The 24,154-nt window shown below is 42.0% G+C and overlaps 1 protein-coding gene across 1 annotated transcript in view; it reads left to right on the top strand.

Annotated features, from left to right (window-relative positions):
- The window catches only part of CFAP47 (cilia and flagella associated protein 47), a 387,027-nt gene that overhangs the window by 3,658 nt on the left and 359,215 nt on the right, over nt 1-24,154 (top strand). The window contains exons 3-13 of the mRNA XM_015421363.1: nt 867-982; nt 5,137-5,275; nt 5,958-6,186; nt 7,920-8,080; nt 9,520-9,653; nt 13,275-13,510; nt 14,164-14,356; nt 16,139-16,319; nt 16,652-16,804; nt 19,617-19,797; nt 22,108-22,204. Of these exons, the coding sequence (XP_015276849.1) occupies nt 867-982; nt 5,137-5,275; nt 5,958-6,186; nt 7,920-8,080; nt 9,520-9,653; nt 13,275-13,510; nt 14,164-14,356; nt 16,139-16,319; nt 16,652-16,804; nt 19,617-19,797; nt 22,108-22,204 (1,820 nt within the window). The remainder of the gene's footprint in view (nt 1-866; nt 983-5,136; nt 5,276-5,957; nt 6,187-7,919; nt 8,081-9,519; nt 9,654-13,274; nt 13,511-14,163; nt 14,357-16,138; nt 16,320-16,651; nt 16,805-19,616; nt 19,798-22,107; nt 22,205-24,154) is intronic.

Raw genomic sequence — 24,154 nt, 5'->3', positions numbered from 1 at the left:
CCACTACTTTCTGTGGGACTTACTTTCAACTAAGTGTGCATAAGATTGCAGGTGTGCAGACCAGTGTTCCCTCTAAGCTGTGCATGTGAGCTCATTAACACAGGAAGCCCTGCTCAGCAGGATTCTGGAGCCACGCAGGGCCTTGCACTGCTCATTGCCCATTTTAAGATTACAGCTTTTATATGCTGTTCAGGATGTGAGCTGCTCCGTTCACCAGGAAAAAAAGATTAAAGGGAACATTGGTGCAGACCAATCCTGTGCATGTTTGCTTGGAAGCAAGTCACACTGTGTTCAATGGAGCTCATTCCTAGGGTTCCAGTCGTTATACTTGCATAGAAGTAAATCCCACTGAACTTTTTTCTGAAGAAACATGTGAAGGATAGTGTTGTATGTCTCAGTGAAACTCAGTGTACAGTTAATTGCTGGAATCCTGTTGAATCTGATTAGCCTTAGTTGTTTCAAGCCCCCACTAAGTTGCCCTCAATGTTTTTTTATATCAGGCGTCATGAGCCTGCACTATTTAAATTTTTTTATCATGTGAAACAAATTGTTGAGGTTTGTTTGTTTTATGTTGAATTGTATTTTGATACAACAGAGAAGTTTCAACCAGTCAAAATATAGTTGCAATCCAACATGATTTAATCCAATGTGATTAAATTGTCCTAAAGTTACCATAATTAAGAAAACACAGTGACATTTTAATAAGCTGCTTCCATCTGTGGATGTTGCTGGAAAATTAGGTTGCATAATTAAATTATGCACTTGTTGAAAATGGAAGGAAAGCATTTTTTCTAAGACATTTTAAAGAATAAAATCAACAAAGTAACTTGGACATAAAACCAATAAAAAGGCATTTGTTTTTGCAGATTATTTCCATGTTGCTGCTTAGAAATTGAACCTGAGATAAATTTTGGCACAGTGACTGCAAACGGTAAAGTAATCAGTAAAGAGATTAAAATTACTAACCATGGATCATCTTCAGGTAAATGTTTTCTATGGACTTAATTATTTCAAGTTTAATTTTCTGCCAGCAAGGTATATAGATGGATTTTAAAATACCTTATATTCTGAATTAATCATAGCAGTCTCAAAGGCCTATAGTTGCATGACTGTTCAAACTAAAATTTCCAATCCACTGGAAATTTACTGAACTAGCTAGTTTTGTGGCTTCTGATCCTCACATTGCCAGACAAGAGCCCCCCTGGTTTTCTCATCAAGTTTTTCATCATCATTAATTTATAAATTGTGCATTTGTGGATGCAAGTACACAGGGGCTATGAATGGTGCCTGTTTTGTTGGTCCCCTACTGGAGGGATACCCAATGTGGTGCCTGTAGAAGAAGAAGAAGAGATTGGATTTATACCCCGCCCTTCACTTGGAGTCTCAAAGCGGCTTACAAACTCCTTTCTCTCCCCCTCCCCACAACAGACACCCTGTGAGGTGGGTGGGGCTGAGAGAACTCTGACACAAACTGCTCTTTTTCAAGGACAGCTGTGCCAGAGCTTGTGACTGACCCAAGGTCACATCAGCAGGTGCAAGTGGAGGAGTGGGGAATCAAACCCGGTTCTCCCAGATTAGAGTCTGCACACTTAACCACTACACCAAATTGGCTCCCATAGACACCTTATTAGGAGCTCATTAGCATAACTGGGGGAGAACATGCAGATCTGTCCTCGCAGAGGAGGGAGAACTTGTACCTGAATAGAACTTGGTCTCAAAGGTGCCACTGGACTGTTTTGGACCGGGGGGGGGGGGCTCTGCAACTTACCTGGCTGCTTCTTGCTCTGACTGAGGGCTGCTGGGAGCAGGGGGTGGGGCTTGTTGCATGTGCCCGCCCCCTGGGCTCCTTACTGCCGGAGCTCCGCTCCTGTGCGCTCCTGCAGGAAATTACCCCTGCCTGTTGCGCACCAACTGTTCTTAGAAAATGGGTGGAGGAGCCAGGTGGGACTCTTGTCCATCATGGCTTTTGATAGGCTTTTGGAGATCTGATTGGCTATGCAGATTAAAATAATGAGCACTATGCTCTTTCAGTAACAACACACTGGTGGTCCCGCGTCCAAAGAATATTTGCCTGGCTTCAATGAGAGCTAGAGCCTTTTTGGCAGTAGCTCCAGCTTGGTGGAATGCATGTCCAAGTTTGATCTGGGCCCTGCAGGACCTGGTTCGCTTCTGAAGGGCCTGTAAAACAGAGTTGTACCGCCAAGTAATTGGTGAGGTCAAGATAATTCTTTTATACACCTCTGCCTGCCTCTTCCCCTTATTTCTTCCCCTGGAACAGTGATAGTACTATTATATACCATCTGATTCATTATAAATATTTGAACTGGTTAAATTTATGTGTTTTAATTGTATTTTAACTGTTTACTATATGTGATCCACTTTGAGACCTACGATAGTGGGGCAGACTGGAATAGGAATCAAATAAATAAATAACATTGCTTTGGTGGCAGCTTCCACCATTGTGATTTATTCTCTGTCTCACTGCTTTTTCCCAGTATATTTAAAAAAATATCCTTCTTGTCTCCTGATGTTGGACTTTAACTGAGCATGGCTCTGCTTCCCATGACAGCCATATTTTGGTTGCGCCCACCACCCTGTTTCAGAATTCCAAAGGTGCCCATAGGCTCTAAATTGCTGGGGAACCCTGCCCTATTGTTCCAGGCAGCAGGAGTAGCTGGGAGCAATAGAAGTAGCAGTCAAGTTTTTGTTGGGGGGTGAGGAGGGAACATAATTTTTTGGAGGGTGGACTGGTCGTTTAATTCATCTGCAACAAGCCTGCTGGACTGTTGAAGTTTTAGAGGAGGAACAGTAGCACAGGAGGTACCATTGACTTGTCCATTGCATGCTACAGCACAGCAATTGCTTTAACCTGGCTTTCCAGGCAACACAATGGAAGCAAGTCCCTGCCAGACACTTCCTTCTGCAGTGCCCTAGGCCAGCAATGTCCACATCAAGGGGCCAGCTCCACCAGGCCATGGTACAGATGATTGGCACTGAACACTGCATTGCTTCCACTAGAAGCGCAGTGCGGTGCAGTAAGAAAATGATGGGATGGGTTTGTGTTAGGCAAGAGCTATAGAGCTCAGGTACCCTGCTGCCATGAGGAATTGGAAGAACAATTTGTATTGCTTTGTGTTGTAAGGGAGATTTTTGTGATCATGTTCTGCCTTCTGACGGTACGTTGCTGAGACTCCTGTATTTTTAAGTATACATATGTAATAGTCCCCTTGGGAAGTTCTGATTTTAAGCACTGGTGCATAGGGAAAGGATTATGTTACCTTTCCGTCTTTAGCTGCTTTTCATCACCTCTCACCCAGTTCAGGGCCAGCTCAAACAAATGAGCTGCCCCAAGTGCCTTATTCCTGTAGTTTGGAACCTGGGAGCAGCTGCACACATGGAGGAGTGCATGCCTTGTGAAGGGGGAAGCAAGGTGAAATGTGAATGAGCCATAGTTTAGCCGTGTCAGTGAAGGCCAAGTAAAGAATTGAGGGGAATGTTTGACCTAGTGATGATCCACAACTGTTATCTGTGCTTGTAATTGAAGTCTCTAAAGGTATGCTTTCCTTAATTCATAGGATAAACTAACCTATAACAAAGACCTTGTTTTCTTAAAATATGGTAGTCAGCAGTTCATGTTGCACTTGTAGCATACAATAGATAAGGTAGTCATATTCTTAAAAGTATATTAAGAAGGAATTATAGATTCCTTTCTATTGGTTTAGAGTTTGTGCAGTGTTGAGTAGGCGTGCATTGACTGGCTATATGTTACTGCCTTCTCATGGATGTAAAACTTGCTATAAGTACCAAAGGTGAACAATATAACAGTGTCAGCATCTTGAACTTTCCTAGATGCTTTCCTTGATCAATCAGTGTCTTGAACTTAGATGCTTTCTTTGATCAATTGATAGAGAAAAGAGTTTCCACTGTAGTTGTTAGTAGGGATTTGGACCCCTTCTTTGAACCCAGCTAAAACCTGTCATTTCCCTGTCACTTGCTGTGCTGTTCCTGCAAGCTCCAAGTCTTGGAACCTGACAGGTGGCACAAATGGAGGGGTGCATTCCTCTTTCACCCTCATGAGAGCCTAGTCTTGGAGCCTGGTGGCAGCCCAGGTAGAGGAGGTACGTGTTTGTTCATGGTGCTCTACAGTCCATTTTGGAGCCTTGTAGCAGTGGCATGGGTCTGAGAGGTGATGACTAACACAAGCCTTGCCAGTTGTCACCCCCCCACTTTGATGCAACTGCTTGTCTTGCTTGGGCATTGAACTGGCTATGCTTATGTTATCCGGTTACAGACTACCCTTGGTATGTGGCCACCTTCCAGGCACATCCTGGATGTCATTTCAGTAAATAATTAAGTAGACCTGGATATTTAGAGAAGACCAGCAGCAGCCAGTCTAGTGAAAAAAATGGGGAGGTGGAGAAGGCTAAAAAGTATATATGGAAGGGAAATAGAAGACAAAAGCCTGGTCAGTATCAGGCACTGTACTGTACAGTTCTGTGCCCTTTTTTTCGCTAAGCTTTGCTCTTCAATTTGATCAGGAGCATGGGAGGGGTACTTTTCCCCCAGGGCCTTTTAAATTCTTGAACCACCTCTATTTTCCCCCCACTTTAATGGCACAATGACAGTTGGTGTGAGATAACGTGAGTATGAGGAAGGGGACTTCAGTATGCCTCGGGTGAATGTTTTCTGTAGTCCTAATTCGTTGACCATGTAATGAACATTGTGATTTGACCTATGGTCTATGACTTTGTTTGCTCATTTTCTTGACTGAGCTGCTTTGCATAGTTTTTGAAGTCTTTCCAGGGATTCACTTGGTCTGTAGTCTGTGGTTTGCTCATTTTCTTGACTGAGCTGCTTTGGGATTCACTTGGTCTGTAGTCTGTGATTTGGCTCACTTTCTTATATAGTCCACTTTATGTAGTGTCTGAGTTCTCTGCCATATTTTCACTGATTGTCCTTTCAATTAGAAACCATCTATTTAAAGTGCCGGAACTGCAAGGATCCTATGCATTCTTCTGGTCTTATTATCTTGTCTGTGGGCCCCTATTAAGAAGTCAAGACTGCCTGTAATGGAGTGAGGTTTTGAATCTTTCCCGTAATTTTATGTGCAATACATAATATGTTTGTATATTTTAGGTGCATTTAACATAAACTACAGAGGAAGTGTTCACATTGTTATATCACCAACCAGTGGAGTGGTAGAATCCAAAACATTCCAAGTGGTTAAAATGGAGATGTGTGCTGATATCCCGAGGATCATTAATCAAACAGCTGTGTAAGTGCAAATGTTTACAAATTGAATCCTTTTGTTTGTATTGCCCTTTGTTTTTATGTTTTTATGTTGATGATAACTCCTGTGTATAGCATACGTTATTTGTGTACCTCACTGTGTTTCTATGGGATTCAGACCTCACTGGTTCTGCGGAATTCAGATCTCCTCTTTTACTGTACTTGAATATAAGGCATATGGCAATATTGTACCCTAATTGTAATCTGTGCCAGAAAAGGTAGAGAAGACAAAACTTTCTGTATAGCTCAGTTGCCTTTTTAGTTAGGCGAATAGGAATGAAATAATCACAGCTATCAGTTTCTTTGGTGTTGTAATACTTAATGAATTAGATACACCTGGCTTGCTGCTTGATTTGGGAAAACTGAGATGAGGGAATAAGGATGCTTTATTATGCTCAAATTGGCATGTGACACTGAAGCCACTATTTGCTACAAGCTCTAAAGGTGAAAATATGTGTAACGTATTTCTGATATACCTGTTTGCTGTACTAATAATATATTTCATCCCGGCTGTTGAATGCTGGGGCTGGGCTGCTTTCGTAAGTGTCTTATGTGTGTATTATTTCAAATGCCATAATAAAATCTTGATCAGTAAGATTATTGTGACACTGATCTTATCTGCGTATTTTTCTCTTTTCTTTCTTTTTACTCATGGCTCTTACCAATAGTGTGGAGTTGCAGGGAAGATCCAATGCTCACATAACAATAAAAGCCAATATAGTGGAGCAAATTATCGAACTATTGGGTGTGCTTCACTCGGACACAATAAAACATGTTCATTTTGGATGTGTCTATTTTGGAACCTCCAAGACTGAAGAAGTAATTCTTCACAATAAAAGCCCAGAACCCATGGGCTGGGTGGCAATCCTGCAAGATAATGCTGTTGGGGGAGAGATGGTAAGGAAAGATGTATTAGCTTTAATTTCTCTTTGTAAAGTATGAGTTTCTCAGAAGTCTTTCACTTTTGCATGTGTGTAAAATTTAGTGCTAGTCTAAGAGAGGAGAAAAGTTTTCCATAACTTTCTGTGTCATTGCCATCTGTATTATAAAAGCCAGTACCCAGCACTTTATCACACTCTAGTGAGGGCAAGGCACAAAGCCAAATGATATGTTACAGTTTGGGGAACCCAGTGTTGGGCAGCCATATAGCAGTTGCAGGGATCAGCTTCCCCCCCAAAAGAGGAGAGCCCAAACAGATTTGTAATGGTGCCACAGGGGGAGGAAGGGAACCTTTCTCCTCCCCTGAGCAGTTTTCGTGTGTGTGTGTGTGTGTGTGAGTTATTTCACTGATTTTGCTGCTGAGCATGTGCAGACACTCCATGTGGAGCAGCATATCCGGCAAAGTAACTCCCCTCCCCAGGTGTGGTTTTCATGCAAGAAAAGGCACTTCCCCCCAATTGCGGAGAACACAAGTTGGATATGAAAACCCATACCCAACTCTATAAAAACCTGTAAACTATAGATTGTCCAACAAAATCTGGGTTTGGCTGGTTGTCTTTATGACATAGGGGTAGGAGTCAAATCCTGTTCCTATTCTCAAATACTGGTCCCTCTAGGATTAAACATTATTATTTATTTACTTCATTTGTCATCCACTTTTTTCATTGTGGCATGGGGTGACTTACAGAATTACTAAAAAATACAACAAAGACCAGCATGATAAATACAATATAGTGCAATAAAACTGTATTACACTGACAAATAATGACATAAAGTAGTATAGTGGGTTCTCTATGAAGCCCTTTTGATGTTCTGGAGAGTGGCCTGATGTCAGTGGTGTCCCAGGAGGCCTTGAGGATGCTCACCATTAGGGAGAGGGTCAGCCTTAGATGATCTACTCTTCCCATGCAGGATGATCATTGTGGAGGCGATAACATCCTGCTCTGCACTCTTCTGTTCCACCAAGTATGCAATAAAAGTGTAGGTGGCATTCCTCTTTTCCCCTGTCTCCTGTGCAGGACACAAGAAAACTTGATGCTGCACAGTAAGTAGGCACATGTGCCTACAGGTCTTGAGCAGGTTCAGCATCAAAGGAAAAGGAAAGTTAAGCAGCAAGATCAATAGACACAAGGCAAGGGTGTATATGAGGCCTTTAAAGATGAGTCATGTGTCTGGTGCCAAATGCACAGCTGCTGAATTAGAACATCTTCCAATTCTGGTCCAGAAAGCACCTATGTGACTATCTTAGAGCTAGAGCATCCTCAAACAAATATTTTGGTCAAGTATTAACTTATTGGTTATTTTATTGTAATATGTAATATTGTACCATGTACCTCAAATTGTTTGACTTCTGAAGAAGGCCCCCAATAGGGTGGAAACACGTCAGGTCACTTGTATTGGCCCCTGTGTGCAAGCAAGATGCAAGCCATTTCAGCAATCCCTCTCGCTCCTCCCCACCACAAGTCCCACAAACCTCCGAAAAACACGTGGAGAATTGTGGAAGTGTCATGGATAAAGAAAGGCACAAACCACAGTTTGCGAACCATGACCTGGGCAATTTTTTTCATAAATTTAAGTTCGTGACAAGGTTTGTGCCCATTCCTATTTACAAGCACTTACAACTCTCTAAGAGTTTATGTCTTGGGAGTGAGTAATAATTCTTAAAATCTAAATCTTGCATTGTCTTGCAGGGCACAGACATTCAGAAGAGTACATATGCTGCTTTGCAAGACTTAAATTACAGTGAAAATAAAGCAGAAGTAGATGTTTCCACTATGATTTCATGTATTCCCAATGAAGGAAAACTAGAGCCTTACCAGAAAATTGTAGTTACTCTTTGTTTTAGTCCAAAGTAAGTATGTACTGTGAATTTAAGTACAAAATGGCTTCGATATATACTCTTTTGTGCTTGAATCATAAGCACAATGGGATCTATTGGGTCCCATGTGGACAAGGGAGACCCAATAGATATTGTTTACCTTGACTTCCAGAAAGCTTTTGATAACGTTCCTCATCTAAGGCTCCTAAGTAAGCTCAATAGTCACGGGATAAAAGGATAAGGTCTTTTATGGATCAAGAACTGGCTGGTTAATAGGAAACAGAGACTGAGTATAAGTGGGCAATTTTCTAAGTGGAGGATGGTAAGCAATGGGGTACCACAGGGATTGGTACTCGGTACGATGCTTTTTAACTTGTTTATTAATGATTTGGAGTTGGGAGTAAGCAGTGAAGTGGCTCAATTTGCAGATGACACGAAGTTGTTCAAGGTGGTGAGAACCAGGGAGGATTGTGAGGCACTCCAAAGGGATCTGTCAAGGATGGGCGAATGGGCATCAATGAGGCAAATGGGGTTCAATGTAGCCAAGTGCAAAAAAGGGCAATTAGAATGATAAAGGGGTTGGAACACTTTCCCTATGAAGAAAGGTTAAAGCACTTGGGGCTCGTTAGCTTGGAGAAATGACGGCTGAGGGGGTGACATGATCGAGGTTTATAAGATTATGCATGGGATAGAGCAGGTAGAGAAAGAGGTACTTTTCTCCCTTTCTCACAATACAAAAACTCGTGGGCACTCAGTGAAATTGCTGAGCAGTCGGGTTGGAACAGATAAAAGGAAGTACTTCTTTACCCAAAGTGTGATTAACACATGGAATTAACTGCCACAGGAGTTGGTGGCAGCTGTAAGCATGGACAGCTTCAAGAGGGAATTAGATAAACATATGGAGCAGAGATCCATCAGTGGCTATTAGCCACAAGGTATAGATAGGAACTCTCATTCTGGGGCAAGTGATGCACTGTATTTTTGGTGCCTGGGGGGGCAACATTGGGAGGGCTTCTAGTGTCCTGGCCCCACTGGTGGACCTCCTGATGGCACCTGGTATTTTTGGGCACTGTGTGACAGAGTGTTGGACTGGAAGGGCCATTGGCCTGATCCAACATTGGCTTCTCTCACGTTCTTATGTTCTCTCGTGGGTAGCCAGTGCAGTGCTGGCAACCCTGGTAAGAGGCCACCAAATTGAAATCGTGTAGTTTGTGACAAGGTAAGGATAATGACCATTTATGGTAGTTGTTTAATGCAATTAAATCTGGTTTTAAATTCTGATTCAGGAATTATTCATTTAGCAACTATCTATGGTACTATAAATATGGTGGTGTTTATTTCTTTATAAACTTTCTGTTTATTTATTTCAATTTTTATCCTGCCCTTCCCGCCGAAGCAGGCTCAGGGTGGCTTACATTAAAAGTTAAAATACAGTAAAACTATGAATAAAAATGTGATTGTGAATTTCACAGACAGTTGAGAAGGAATGTTAAACATGATAGAACTCCATCAAGACAAGATTATGCTCTGTTTCTGACATTTGAAGCTGTAGGAAGTACGGATGACTTTTTGGAAAGGCTGTCTGTGGATGAAAAACCCACCAGAGGTATAGTACTGATAAATATGCAACATATGTAAAAAATCTAAACTAAACTTTTTACTGCATGTTTTATAGGGAGAATAAACTTTTAAAGAAGATTATAATGTACTTTATAGAAACTCAGAAATGTAATCTGTATAAGCAGGAACCTGCAAGATTCATGGGGGGACCCCATCCTCCCCTCCCCTTCATCCTCAATAGCTCAATCCAGCTCCTTAGTCTGCTAACATTTGGACTTCTACTCCTCCACCACTGCAGGGACCTGCGAGAAACTCATGGGGGGGGATTTTGCCTACATCTCCCATCACTCTGTCTTCTGCCACTCTCCCCACAGCTCTGTGGCCCCACCTGCTCCCCCTCTCTGCTGCTCTGCCCGCTCTGCCACCTGTTCTCCAACCACTTTGCCCACTCCCAGCTTGCCTTGTCATCTCATTGTAACTTTACTTGCTCCTTCCTGCTATTCTGGATAGTGAGGGTTGGAGTAGCAGCAGCAGTGATAATTCCTACTCTCTCCCCTGTCCACCTGTGGCACTTCTGCTTCCCCCATGTATTTGGTTTATACTGTGGTGGCGGATCATCCTTCTCCATATCCTGTGGTGGGCGTTTTTGCAGAAAACTCTCTGTTTCCTTCCTCCATTTTTTCTAACTTTTATTAAGTTTCAGAAAACCAGGGGTTCTCCCAGGCTTTGTAAAAAGATCTCCCTTGCCTCTCTATGGTCTTAGCCTGTGGATTTAAGTATCCATTGAGGGGATTATGTTGAGAATTAGATATACTGATTGATGACTACCTAAATTAATAGGAAAATGGCCATTTTTGACTGTAACATGAAGGCTGGTTGATGTAGCTGCAAATACTTAGTAGCTGTGCCAAAAAATGTACATATAGTTTACTCCTGTGGTTATTGCAGTTTATGAGGTTTCTTTCATGTATATTCTAATATATATATATTATATATATAAAGTAACTTGTTTGGACTGTATATGCCAGTCCAAACAAAGAAGAAACCTCAAGTTCCACTTGTAGAAGACACTTTTATACTTTGGGGAAAAAACTATTACAACTGTTACATTTTATGATCGTGGTGAATGTATGCCTGCAGCTGATCATATTTGGCTTTTCCTGGCCATTCAGGTTTTCAGTCTTGAGGTGGTTTTAGATTCACCACTGTACTTGGAAGTCTCAAGTTGCATAGGTATAGGAGAGTCTTTTAATTCCATGTGACTGTTTTTAATCAGATTTGGACCTAATGATGGCTATGGCTTCTGAGATTAGGTGTGTGGCAACCTGGGAGAGAGCCTTCTTGGTCATAGCACCAAAGCTCTGGAACTCTCTTTTGAGTTTGCCAGAGCGCTTCGATAAAGCTACAAACGGAGGAGCGTCACTTGATTTGGCCATCTTCCACCAGCAGGTGAAGACTTTTTTGTTTTGTCTGGCATTCCCTCAATAGTTCCTCCTTCCTGACCAATGTTTTATGTTTTGTAGGTATTTTAACTCTGTTTTATATGTATTTTAACTCTGTTTTTAAATTTTTTTACAGTTGTTTTAACAAGATGTGTTTGGGAGAGGGTTTTATTTTAATGGTTTTATAATATATTTTATCATGCATGTTTTAAATTGTTAGCCTCCTTGGTGGCTCTTGTAAAGGCAGAAAGATGGGATATGCATTTTTAAAACATAAAATAACAATATTATTACAGTGTAGATTTGAGGCTGCACTACTATGATGTCTGTGTTGGGCTGCCTTTGAGATTGTTTGGAAACTGTAGCTAATGCACAATATGGCAGATTGAGTGGAGTGCTAGGAGCCCTGGATGCTTCTAACTGTGTATTGGAATGACAGTTTTTCTGATGCTGCTGAAATATGAAAGCATTGTACGTGTTGTAGCCCAGAGGCGCTGCCTTACTTTAGGGTAGCCCCAATAGCAGGGGTGCCCCACTTCTTAACCTGAACCAGAAGCCCACAAACTCAGGCCAGGGAGGGCACTCCTGGCCTAAAACACAGAGCTAGCCACAGCTCTTGGAAAAGGGCCTCCATTTTCAGGGTGGCATAAGGCAGCCCTCAGAGCCAAACCTCCAGTCTTCTCCCCCACCCAGAAAGTATCTTCTCCCCCACCAGTTAAAGTATCTGCATTTCTAAAGGCTATTCAGTTACCACCTGGCATATAGCCCTTCCGTCTCCAGAACTTCACCCAGCCCTTTTGTATTCATCTATGTCACACACACAAAACCTTTATTGGCATGAAATTTCACCTATGTCTGTGTGAGAATCCTTTGTCTTCACAACTGTCTTTCCTGCTCCTTCCCTCAGGATACCGAGATAAACCAATCATACATTAAAATGTCTAGCTAATCAAGAACCCGTCTCCCACCTTTTGTGTAAACTTGGGAGCCTGTTCAATCTACCTTGACAGAACCATTAGTGAGCATCAAATCAATTCAACCAGCTCCTGTACAGTCACCCCACACTTGGCTAATCCCATCAGAGCTATTGTGAATCCAGACTGTGCCCCTCTGGAGCCCCATTGGTCACATTGGTCACACCTAGGTCTGGCTCCTCCTGAAGCCACACCCACTGGGACTCACCATTGGTCAGCATTGTTCTCTGATGTCTGTATCTGTCCCCACACATGGCCTCGGAGGGGGTGCCTCTGCCCTAATGCCACCTGGCAGTCCACCCCCAAACTTTTGTTTGGGCCACAATCCCATCTCCATGGACATCTGCATGTCTGAACAGGTCGTATCACTTATAACTGACCCCTCTATTAGTGATCAATCACCTCTGCTTTCTTAGTTCTGAATTGCTTGTTCTTTTTGAATGCTTAGTGTGCTTGTAATTAGGGAAACTCTTTAATAAAAATCTATTTAATTTACTCTTCAAATTTGGAGTCTTCCTACTGTACCGGACCTTGATATACAATTGGTATGCGGTCCCTGTACCCCTCTGGTCTCCCCTGCCACATAGCTAATTTCCCCAAACAACAATGCAGGCCACTGGCTGTAACTGTGTAGGAATTTCAGGGTATCTTCACATTCTGTACCTGCATGCCAAATCATGCCCATTTGATCACCCTTCTTTGTCATCATGGCTTTATAATGATTGCAGCAGTTTATGCCAGTATTCAGTGCCAGCATGCACTGATGAGAGATCTCTATTGAGGATTTGGGGAATTGGGGAATTTGTCAAGTGATTACCACCTAGCACTTGGGGACTATCCAAGAACTCTGAAATTGTTTTCCTCTGGAAACTTTTAAAAGTTTAAGCCAAGCATCTTTTGCAAACTGTGTACCTACTTACTTGGACTGAATTTTTATGCTAATATATTTTTTAAACTTTAAATCTGCTTATAATTGGATATTTTGTATGTGTTTCTAGTGCACCATTGCTAGCCTCAGGCTTTTGCGAAGAAGAGAGTGTCTTTGTGTGTATCTCTTTGTATAAGTGATCATCTACATTAATCCTGTATTATTTGTTAAGGGGTGTGTTATGTGAATAAAATCTTTTGTAAATTTATTTATTTAGAAAGTATTATTGTAGTATTCATTTTGTAGTGGTTGCTGTCCAAACACACTGTCACCCCTTTCACTGGAAATGATAGCTTATTCTTTTTACTTCATATCTTTTCCAGAGACCATTCTTCATAAAGTTGAATTGGCTTTGACAGGCTCAGGGCTCCCAGTCATGTTAACATTCAGCCCAGGACCAGCTATTAATTTTATGGAGTGCTATATGGGTGAACATACAGATATTATTTGCACACTCAAAAATGAGTGTGATATTCTTCCAGTGTCATTTGCTTTTCGTAAGGTTGCACATTATAATATATGTCCTGCAAAAGGAAAAGTAAAAGCAAAATCTTCACAGGTACTGTATCTTTTTTGTTTCTATCTACCTACTATATAACTTTTAAAATATTTTTCCATTGTGCAGTATTCAGTGCTATCTTAAACAGTTACACCCTTCTAATCTCATTGACTTCAATGCACTTAGAAAGGTGTCACTGTACTCAGGATGGGACTGATTGTGTAGTGGATAAAGATATAAAATTTCTAAATAATTTTATCCCATTGGGGGGAAAAAACCACCAACGAAAACTATTCCCTCTCCCCCAAAGAAGAAAATGAAAACTTTGGTAAAAATTGAAATACATTCAGTACTTACTTTCTTATCAAATCTGAACTTATTCTACTGCTTTAATAGCACAAAATACATAGTCTCTCTGCCTCCCGTTTATCCATTGAATGCAGACAGAAATGGATTGTAGCAGTTCTTTGTTGTATAGAGCACTATGCAATTAGTGAGGCTGAATGTTAGGGTGAGAATATATCATTTTATTTTGCTGTGTAACATTAGAGATTTTCACTTGCTAGAACACAAGAAAAAAGCCATTTATATGTAAGCAGGTTTTTAAATACTGAAGCTTTAAAGAAACAAAAGCAAGTGTGATTTTAAAAAAGTAACTTTCAGTTTCTTTCTTGGAATGCATTAATGTTTACATGTTTGTTTCTTGTCTTTAGGATGTACTGTTTTCGTTTCTTCCACGTCATATAGGAAGCTTTAAAGTGAAGCAGGTGGTAGATATCATTGGTCCAGTGACAAAGAAAGATTGTTTACCGGAGTTGGTGACAAGTTCTTTTCATCAAATACACTTAAAGTTTTCTGGCACTTGCAAGTCTGTAACAAATAAAGTCATGTTGAAAACTAATCTTGGTATGTTGTTAAGAAATAGAGGTTGACATTCTAATGAGTTTAAAATAAATTCTTACAATTCTGGGAAAGTTCAGACAAACATTGGAAAGGGACTGCAGGTTGCTGCTTGGTAACATTTTATTGTTATTCCACCATCCTGCGGTTTGTGCTCAAACAGACTAGAGGAAGACAGAGCATCTTGGTCTATCCATAAAACGTAAACTGCTGGTTTATGCAGCTTCAGGGAGAGTTTTAACCATTCCTGCAAGAAAGGGAGAGGTTCCAGTTTGGATATTTAATGTTTCTGTGAACATTTTTGAATTCCACCAGGAACCTTGGCAGCAAAGGATAGTCTTCTCTATCCTGGAAAACTAGGGCATATTTTTAAAAGGTGAATAAAAGTTGCCGTCCCAAGTAGGCTTGGGGTCAATGGATATCTTTATCATGGTTCTAATAATTTCTAGTGAAGTTGTTATGTAATGTGTATTTTACAACAGTTTTATGAGATAATTTAGTTATAATTTTGATGTTTTTAAATGTGTTGTTGTTAGTGGCATTGGACACCCAAGTTCAGAGTTAGAAATTGATTATATTTTTATAAAAGAATGATGTAATAGTTAGAGTGCTAGACTGGGAACATGGAGATCCAGGTTGAAATCCCCTTCTCTACCATAAGACTCACTGTGTGACTTTAGGCCAGTCAATCTACTGAAGCCTAACCTATTTCACAGAGCTGTTTTGAGGATAAAATAGAGGGAGAAACATGTATGTTGTCCTGAGCCTGCTGAAGGAATGCTGGAATAAAAAAAAGTATATAAACAAATGCAAATTAAGATATAATGAGTTCTTATTGTAATAATAATGAGTTGCATAATAATCTGGACCATGAATTTGTAGAGTTTCTGATCTCATTGGTATCATCATCACACCTGAATTCTAACTGCTTTGCATTTCCTCAGGGTATGTGTATGTGTACACATGCATATTCCTGCCAACCTAGCAGTTCGAAAGCAAGAAATTGCAAGTAGATAAATAGGTACCACTTTGGTGGGAAGGTAACAGCGTTCCGTGCTCCTTGGTGTTTAGTCATGCCGGCCACATGACCACGGAAACGTCTTCGGACAGCGCTGGCTCTTCGGCTTTGAAACGGAGATGAGCACCGCAACCCTAGAGTCGGATTCGACTGGCTTTCGAGCAAGGGAACCTTTACCTTTACCTTTACACATGCACATACACACATACTGGTAAAGCAAGTGTGAGAATAACATTTTCTGCTTTTAGAAAGGTCATTTTGATAAGGAATCAAGAATTCTGCAATTTCAGGAGATGATTGGTAATCATTTGTATTTGAGAACTCTGTGGACCCAGAGACCCCTGAGTGGAAAATCCTGATGGTTGTGGATTGTTCCTGCATTCTCCTTTCCCTGGCAATCCGTTCTGACCCCAGGAAAGTTTATTCCCGGGTTTTCTGGGACGAAATGAATGAATAGCTATGAGGTTTAGGACTTGAATTAGGGAAGGGGAAAAATTGCCATCTGCTTCCTCTTCTGTAAGCAGAGATGCACTACTGGAACTGAGGACAATTTCTTCCTCACTGCATTTCTTCTGACCCACATGGCTGTTAGTCTGTGTGGGTCCCTCAACAGTGGGAGTCAACTTAACCAGGGTCTGAAAGCACTGCTAGGGGGAAGAGAATATGGGGAAAATCTGTGAGAGTTGTTTCTGTGGATTGCTGGATCAAATTCACTGTATTATATTTAAATTCTAATCAAGGTATAACATCATTGATTTCCATTGCAATAGGAGTACTTTTATCCAACAAGGAGGATCTGTACAGTTATGTAACACCAATGGCGCTGCTTAAATCTGATCAAACACAAATTCATGATCATGTTCTAAACAGAAATTTGGATGATGCACTGATAGCTCTTCCTAATGATCTTCCAGCTAGTCTAAGGCCCAGTGAACGACATAACAATTACAGGTAATAGCAAACAAGTAAAAAACCCCTCTGTCTATATTATTGTTAAATATTTTATCTAATGCTTGTAATATTTTTTCAACATGAATTCAGATATGTCGTAAATGTGCATTCAGTTGCAAATTATTTTTTTACTTTTGGAGAAAGAAGATATTTTGCCAATAAAATAATATTTTATTTTAAAATCAAATAATAACTTCTTTATAATGGTTGTATTTACATGGTCAAATGCTAGTTACGATTAGTAGAATAATTGCAATAATAAATAAAATACACTTCTAACAAAAGCATCACTCATACATCTAATGAAGCTGCACCTCTGTTTAAATATTTAGGACTATTTTCACAAAGGTTGCCAGATACAATTATGTGGATCCAGAGTACTCATACACAGCATATGAAGAACTGGAAAAGCAAGTGAATAAAGATTACTATGCAGACTACATCCACAGTTTAAGGAACCGTCGTTTAAATAAAGAAGGTGCTAGGTAAAGTTTTTGCTTCCAACTAACTTGTCAAAATTGCTGTAACGTTCAAGCATTTTATAGATTTATAACACTATAGTTTCATTTGTTATTTTTATGCCATTTAGTGAGTGCTACAAATCTTAGCTTGGCTAATATGTAATTTAAATATGCAGAGTAATCCTATGCACTTGAATGGAGTTGAGTTAAAAAAAATCTTTGTGAACAACATGTAGGGATTTAGATTCTGTTGCAACATGTTTGTTTGTTTGGCTTTAAAAAAAACAGTTCTCACATATTAGTTGTACAGTTGATTTATACATCCCTCTGCTGCAATGGCTTCTTAATCATTTTATGCTGAAAAAATCATGACAGTCCAAATTAGGCATTTCTAAAGCTTTAAAGCTTCATAAGCCCTAACCTGGATGGCCCAGCCTAGCCTGATTTCCTCAGATCTTGGAAACTAAGCCAGGTTGGCTATAAAGTACTGAGGCTGATGCATTGAAGAGTGATTACAGCTCATACCTTATTAGGTTACATTCAGATCGTGAGATGTTTTAGCCGGCTCACAGGCCGGCTTATATTCCCAAATCACGCACCACACACACACACACAACCACAACCACCCGTGATAGGGTATTTACAGTGCACCCCTAGACCCATAGGTCCCTTCTAGGATCCTAGCCTCCCGATAGGTGTGTGCTAGGATCTGTTCTAGCTATTGTCTTTGGAGACAAAGCTTGGGCCCTTTGCCTGACCACATGTTGACCCGACTACGTGTGCGGACTTCCCTGGGTACACTACACCCCTCCCCCGTGGTCCAGATGACCCGAACATACATAGTCCTTTAAGTATGCGGGCCTTTTATGCTCCCTCATGGAGCGGCGGATGACTGGAGCCAGAGCAGGGCTCCCTGGCACTGTTCCCGTTGACTCCAGGGGTGGGATTGTAGCTGTTGGTATTGCAGCCGGGGCTGTCGAGCTGCTGGGCTCTGGGAAGATCGTTGGTTCGGGGTTGCCTCCATCCTCTCCCCCAGGAGTCGCACTGGCCACTGGAAGTGGAGGGTCCATTGCTTCCAGTTCCCTGGGGTAGATGTCGTCCTCATCTGGGCTGTCTGAGGCCAGAGGCAGGATGTGGCGGCAGAGTTGATCTATGTGTCACCTCCATAGCTGTCCATCCTCACAGGCAACTTCATATGACAGTGGGCCGGTCACCCAAATCACTCTCGCTGGAACCCAGGTGGGATCCCGGCCATAATTACGGGCGTAGACTGGGTCTTCAGGAAAGAAATCCCTCAGGGCCCCCTGGTCTTCCGGGCGAGCGCTGTGATTCAATGCTTGGTCTGGATGGAGGCGGTCCAAATGGGTCATCAGGCGGCGGCCAGTGGTGGAATGAGGGATGGTGCGCTGGCCAAACAGGAAAGCTGCCAGCTGGTAGTCCTGGTTGCCCCGGTCCATGCGGCACAGCGCCTCTTTCGTCGTTCTGACCATGCGTTCTGCCTGGCAGTTGGTTGCAGGGTGGAAGGGTGTGGAGCTGATGTGCCTAGTGGATGCGCTAGGATCCGTTCTAGCTATTGTCTTTGGAGACGAAGCTCGGGCCCTTTGCCTGACCACATGTTGACCCAACTTCCCTGGGTACACAACATTGGCCCTGGCTAGTATTTGGATGGGAGACCTCCAAGGAATATGAGAGTCTTGATGCGGAGGCAGGCAATGGCAAACCACCTCTGAATGTGTCTTGCCTTGAAAACCCTATGGGGTCTCCGTAAGTCAGCTGTGACTTGATGGCACTTTCTACCACCAAAGCTTAATAAAATGAGAAAGAAGAAGTCCATTCAATTAACCACATCAGCTGACAAACACTTTCATAACCTCTTATCTTTCATAAAGAATAAAAAAATAGTTGTTGATGGTTATACTACCTGGTTTTCAATTTTCCGGGGTCAGTACTTTTGTAATATCTCATTTAGGGTGATATTGCTGTAAATTGAAAATCTCACAAGTGAGTTAGAGTTCACTGTTGTTCACGCAACATTTATTTTTACCCTGCTTCTTCTCAGAATGAAGTGGCTTACAAATTAACAATAACAAATGCACATCCACTAAAATCACAATTAAAATATAAAGAACTAAAACTTATCAAGAGTAAAGTAATTCTGGAAACTTTTGTAGCTTGAGTTCAGCACTGTGCAGCATTCAGGCTCTCAAATAATTTCTCCCAACTCCTGCTCATGTTACCAGCATGAAGGCTGGGAATCCTTTGTGCACCATTTCAGATAAAGGATTTCAAACAGGAACTTCTGACAGTTTTAAATTCTGGAGTCAGAGATTGCTCAAACAAATGAATTTGAACACTTACAGGCACCTGATTGATCTTTTGAGAGCCTTACAGTCAGAGTTGTACCAATTATTTCTGTTGGTTGTTCCCTGTCCCCTAGGCTTGACTGTCACCAAGGAAGGCTTGAAATTAAATCCATTAAAAAGTCCATATTACCCATTTTCTCAATTATTTGGGAACTTGTTGTTTTTATCGAGTCCATTTGTGTTTTCGCTTTTGCTTTAATGGCTTCACACCACCTCAGTCATGTTTGGGTTAGTGCTAAGTTCTTTACCTTCGATGAGAGACTGTAAACATCAAGACATAATAATAATTGTATAGGATAATAATCACCCCCCAAATAATCCTTCATTTCCAGGGATTCCACTCTTCTGAGTAAGTCAGCAGAAGCAACAAAATAGTCTACAACACTTGTCCCTAAATAATGTATACAAGTATAATCTCCTTTTCCATCAAACTGTGCGCATCCTAATTCCCTGTCCATTTTCCTTCCTTTCAGGATCATTGAAAAACTGAATTCTGTCGATCTAGGGTTAAAGCCAGCATCAGGGTTAAAATCACCACAGTTAAAAGCTTTATGGCAAGATAAATTGGAGGAAGATGCTGATTTAGGAAATGGAAATGGCTTGTTAACTAGTCAAAAGCTAGCAGAAATAGAATCTAAATCTATGGGCAAAGAGGTAAGTTAGATTACTGAACTGTTAAATATAATAGCTTGCTTCTAGAAATCACCTCTGTATGTTCTTTCTGAAGTACATGGTATGGATTTTAGCAGACCTAACTCACTTTTCCCACAGGCACATAGCAGTTGTGGCAAACATCCATTTTAAAGCCTACAGAAGCCCAATTTGACTTAGGACAGCAGTGTGTGTGGGGGGGAGAGGGGCTCTTTCTTTCCCCCATGCCTTTTCCTGAATGACAGCAGCCCTGTGGGGAGTTATTTGTACAATTCTGGAGCCAGTTTGGTGTAGGAGAGCCAGTTTGGTGGGTAGGGTTGCCAAGTGAATTTTACTCACCGGCGGGGGAGCCTCGCCGCGCTCCGGGAGCTGTCCCTCGTTGTGCGCGCGTGCGCCGCCAGCACATCACCGGAAGTGATGCGCAACGTCGATCACGTTGAGGGCGTGGCCCCGATCGTCGGAGGGAAAACCATAGAGTTTTCTCTCCGACGATTGGGGCCATGCCCCCAACGTGATCGATGTGGTTGCGTCACCTCTGGTGACGCAGCCACGCTGCGCTTCGGGGGGCGTAGTTCCCCCCGGGGCCTGATTCCCCGGCGGCAGAAATCGGGCCTTCAAAGCTGGGGTTTACCCGCCCCCACTTGGCAGCCCTACTCCCAGGCCATTTTGAATTGGGGAAATAGCATGGTGGGAAGGTAGAAACCTCTCCCAGATTCTTGACCAGGCTTAAGTCTCTGTAGTGCTTCTAAATTGAGTTCCCGTGGGGGAATCACAGCTGGAGTTCTGCTGCAAGTCTCTGTGGCATTCATGTGTTAGATGTAATGTGTAGTTTGGCTCTAACTACACAGAATTGTACTGTAAGAGTACTGCTATGTTAGGTTTGTGGTCTCCTTTTTAAAAGTCTTTTCAAGATAAAAAAAATCCTTTGTGTAATTAATGTGTTGCAGTCACCTTTTGTTGTGTGTGATTAGACAGCTTTAGGTAGTGTTTCTGTGGCAGTGATATCTCAATTTTCTACTTCTGAATCCATAATTTTTTTGGGGGGTGGGGTGTTTGAGAACACACCCTGAGTACCATCTGAACAAGTTCTAAGATAACAACTCTCTTGACTTTCACACAAAAGATAGGTTTTCATTTTTTGCAACCACCATACTTGTTGATCTTTGGAGCAGTTGCAGCTTGAATTAACCCTCTTGTATAATGGCACCCACACATTCCTACCATAAATGTCTCACATTATTTTAATTAGACTGCATTGGGTGCTAGTGGCAGGCTATAAAATTTAGAGATGACACAGTACTGCCATTGGACTTGCAGTCTAAATCAGGGTTTCCCAGCATGGTGTCCGAAGGTGCCCTGGTGGCTGCAGGAACTTCCCCAAATATCTATCATATGCTTCAGGATAGTGGGTGGGGTCACTGTGAAGGCAGATCAGCTTTGTATGTTTATCTCTCCCTTTCCCTCCTTGGTAGTCTTGGGTTTATGTTTATTTATCTTCCCTCCTTTTCTCTCTGTGTTTGTGAGTTGTCTTTTCTGAGTGTGTTTGGTATTCTGCTTTGGCTTTCTTTGCTCTGTGTGGTTTATCTTCCATTTTCTCCATTGGTCATCTCCTTTCTGTGCATTATCCCCTGCTGGTCTTCTTCTATGTCCCCATGTGTGTGTTTATATTCCCCATCCACCTTCCTCTTGTGTATGTGCACTTGGCTCTACCTCCAGTGGCATCCATTTTGTAGTGGTGCCTGTATCCGTGCCTCAAAATTGCAATGCTGCATGCAGTCTCAAAAAGGTTGGGGACCCTTGTTCTAAATAATAGTGATGGGACAGAAATGAAGCTGGGGGGGGGATACTGAGGATGTAGAAAGGATGAGGAAGAGAAGGATTAAGTGGTAGCAGATAGCACAGAATTCCTAGTTTGCTGGGTCCAAAAGAAAATAGCCGTGGGACAATTATGCTTTCCTAGAAGAATAAAAGGAAGTTGTATTAATGAATAAGGTCAGGAAAGTCTTGTAGGAACACAAAGAGAGAAGCGCAAGGCAAGGGAGCAAACAGCAGGGTTAACAGAACTGAAAATCACAGTGAAAGGAATATAAGGAGAGGTGAAAGAATATGTTTAATGGAGGTCTTATATGCAAGGAGAGTTGGCTTGTGCTGTTTCTTGATTCTAAAAGGCAAGGTTAATTTTTTCCTGGAAGCTGTTTTCTCTTACAGTCCTGTGTCTATCTCTCTTTACGTGCTTACCCATCTTCTGTAGATAGTTAATAGGCTATGTAATAATATGTTAACATGTGGTTATTCTGTTCGGCATTTTAATAGGTTAGTGATGGCCTTAGTGCTGTACCATCTTCACCACAAGAGCATGAAGACTGTAGTTTAACTTTGACATCAAAGCAGCTTCATCAAATATTCATTGGTAAGTTTTAGATGTTAGTAAGATTTTTCTTGCATTTAAATATTTCAGTCTGCTGATACAAAAAGCATATTCATGTTTTGTAAAAAATAATTCTCAGGTAAGACCATACTTTTTATTGAACCAAGTGTTTGGGTGTGGCAGTCCCCCCCCCACACACTTACCTTCTCTTGAGGGCCATGCTGAGCTTTCCCCACTGACCCAGCCAATGGCAAACAACAAGGGCAGCCTGGGAAGGATGTGGCGCAGCAACAGGACATGGCGCAGCAACCATCTGGGCAGCCAGGAGCAGCAAGGTGCAAAAGCCAACCACTGGCAATAGCGGCAGCCTGTGGGAAGCTGCATAGGATGGCAGGACCTGGGCGGAAGGCACTGAGGCTGGCGAGTCGGCCCCCAAACATCCTGGGCACAGTGCAAAGGAGGGAGGGATGGGAAATCGCCGGGAAGACTCTGCCCTCTCTAGAGCTGCCCGGCCCTACAGCGGAAGCCCTTGGAGTTCCCAACATGGTGGGGACTAGGGGGAGGAACCCATGACTGCCCTCCCATTAGCTTTGGGTTTGGACAGACAGGAGGACCTGCCGGGTGAGGAAGGAAATTGTGGAGCCTGAGACTGATGGTCCCCGGGGAAAACGTTTTAGATGAGAGCTGTAGAAGAGTCAGGGAGGAACAGCATGACCCCTCCTGCAGAGTGTGTGGAAGGAGCAAACTGAGAGGGAAGAGGGAGCTGGGTAAAGCCAGTTTGGTGTAGTGGTTAAGTGTGCTGACTCTAATCTGGAAGAACCGGGTTTGATTCCCCACTCCTCCACTTGCACCTGCTGGATGACCTTGGGCAAGCCATAGTTCTGTCAGAGCTGTTCTCTCAAGGACTCTCTCAACCCCACCTACCTTACAGGGTGTCTGTTGTGGGGAGGGGAAGGGAAAGGAGTTTGTAAGCCGCTCTGAGACTCTGGGTGAAGGGTGGGGTATAAATCCAATCTCTTCTCTTCTTCTAAGGGGCAAACTCCCTCTGTCTCACTTCACTGAGGCTCTCTGAAGGACTTTGCTGGGAAAAGGATCCCTGAAGGGTGCTTCAGTTTGGGATTCTGCCACAGAGTCAGATACCAAGCTACAGTGAAATCAATAGCAGTCTGTCATACTGTGCAACACTGTCCTTTAGTTTAAAAAAAATGCAATACTACTGGAGACCCATATACAAAATTAGCAAAAAATCTAACATTTCAAATTTAGAAGTTACTTACTCACTGAAGAATTAATTCCTCCAGTTCAAATGTTTGTTTGATTATGTAAATATTTCTTATCTGCTTCTTCTGATTTGTTTTATCTGAATTATGAAAGTTTTGAAATTTTCATAAATTGCAAGCTAGACACTCTTACCAAATTCGATGTTTATGAACTATGAATATATCAACTTTCCAGGAAGTGGCATATCATTAGGAAGATGTGTGGAGTTATCCTTATTAATTCTTGGTATCACTCTAAATGTGGAATAAGATGGGAAAGTCTGTTTTGTAAATTATAAATGGCATTATTAATGTGGGACAACTGGGTATGGCATTGTCTGGGGGAAGAATTCTGAGCCCTCTTCAAATAATGAACAGTGGATCAATTCAAGATGCAAAAGTGTCACAAAACCTACCCAAACCTCTTATAAGTCAATCAAACCATGAAAACGGCTTGTTCTTCAGTATGCATAGAATTACAGCCCAAGTCACATGTTTATTTATATATTTATTAAAACATTTCTACCCTGCCTTTCCTTTTGGTTCAAGGCGGCTTGCAATAATAGATAAGACATCTTGAGCTAAAACCAAAGATGAAATGGCAAGCCCCAAATCCCTCCCCGCCCCTTCCCGCTTGTAAAGCAAAGCACCCTGATTCCTCTCAAAGGTTAACGTCAATATTAACAGGTCTGCTCCAGCTTCCAGGTGTCCATAATTTGGCTTTCCTGCTGCC

This window comes from Gekko japonicus, unplaced genomic scaffold (genome assembly GCF_001447785.1).
Source record: "Gekko japonicus isolate JY-2015 unplaced genomic scaffold, Gekko_japonicus_V1.1 scaffold625, whole genome shotgun sequence".
Lineage (NCBI taxonomy): Eukaryota > Metazoa > Chordata > Lepidosauria > Squamata > Gekkonidae > Gekko > Gekko japonicus.
The sequence above is the reverse complement of the archived record's forward strand: the minus strand, read 5'-3'. Positions and strand labels throughout refer to the sequence as shown.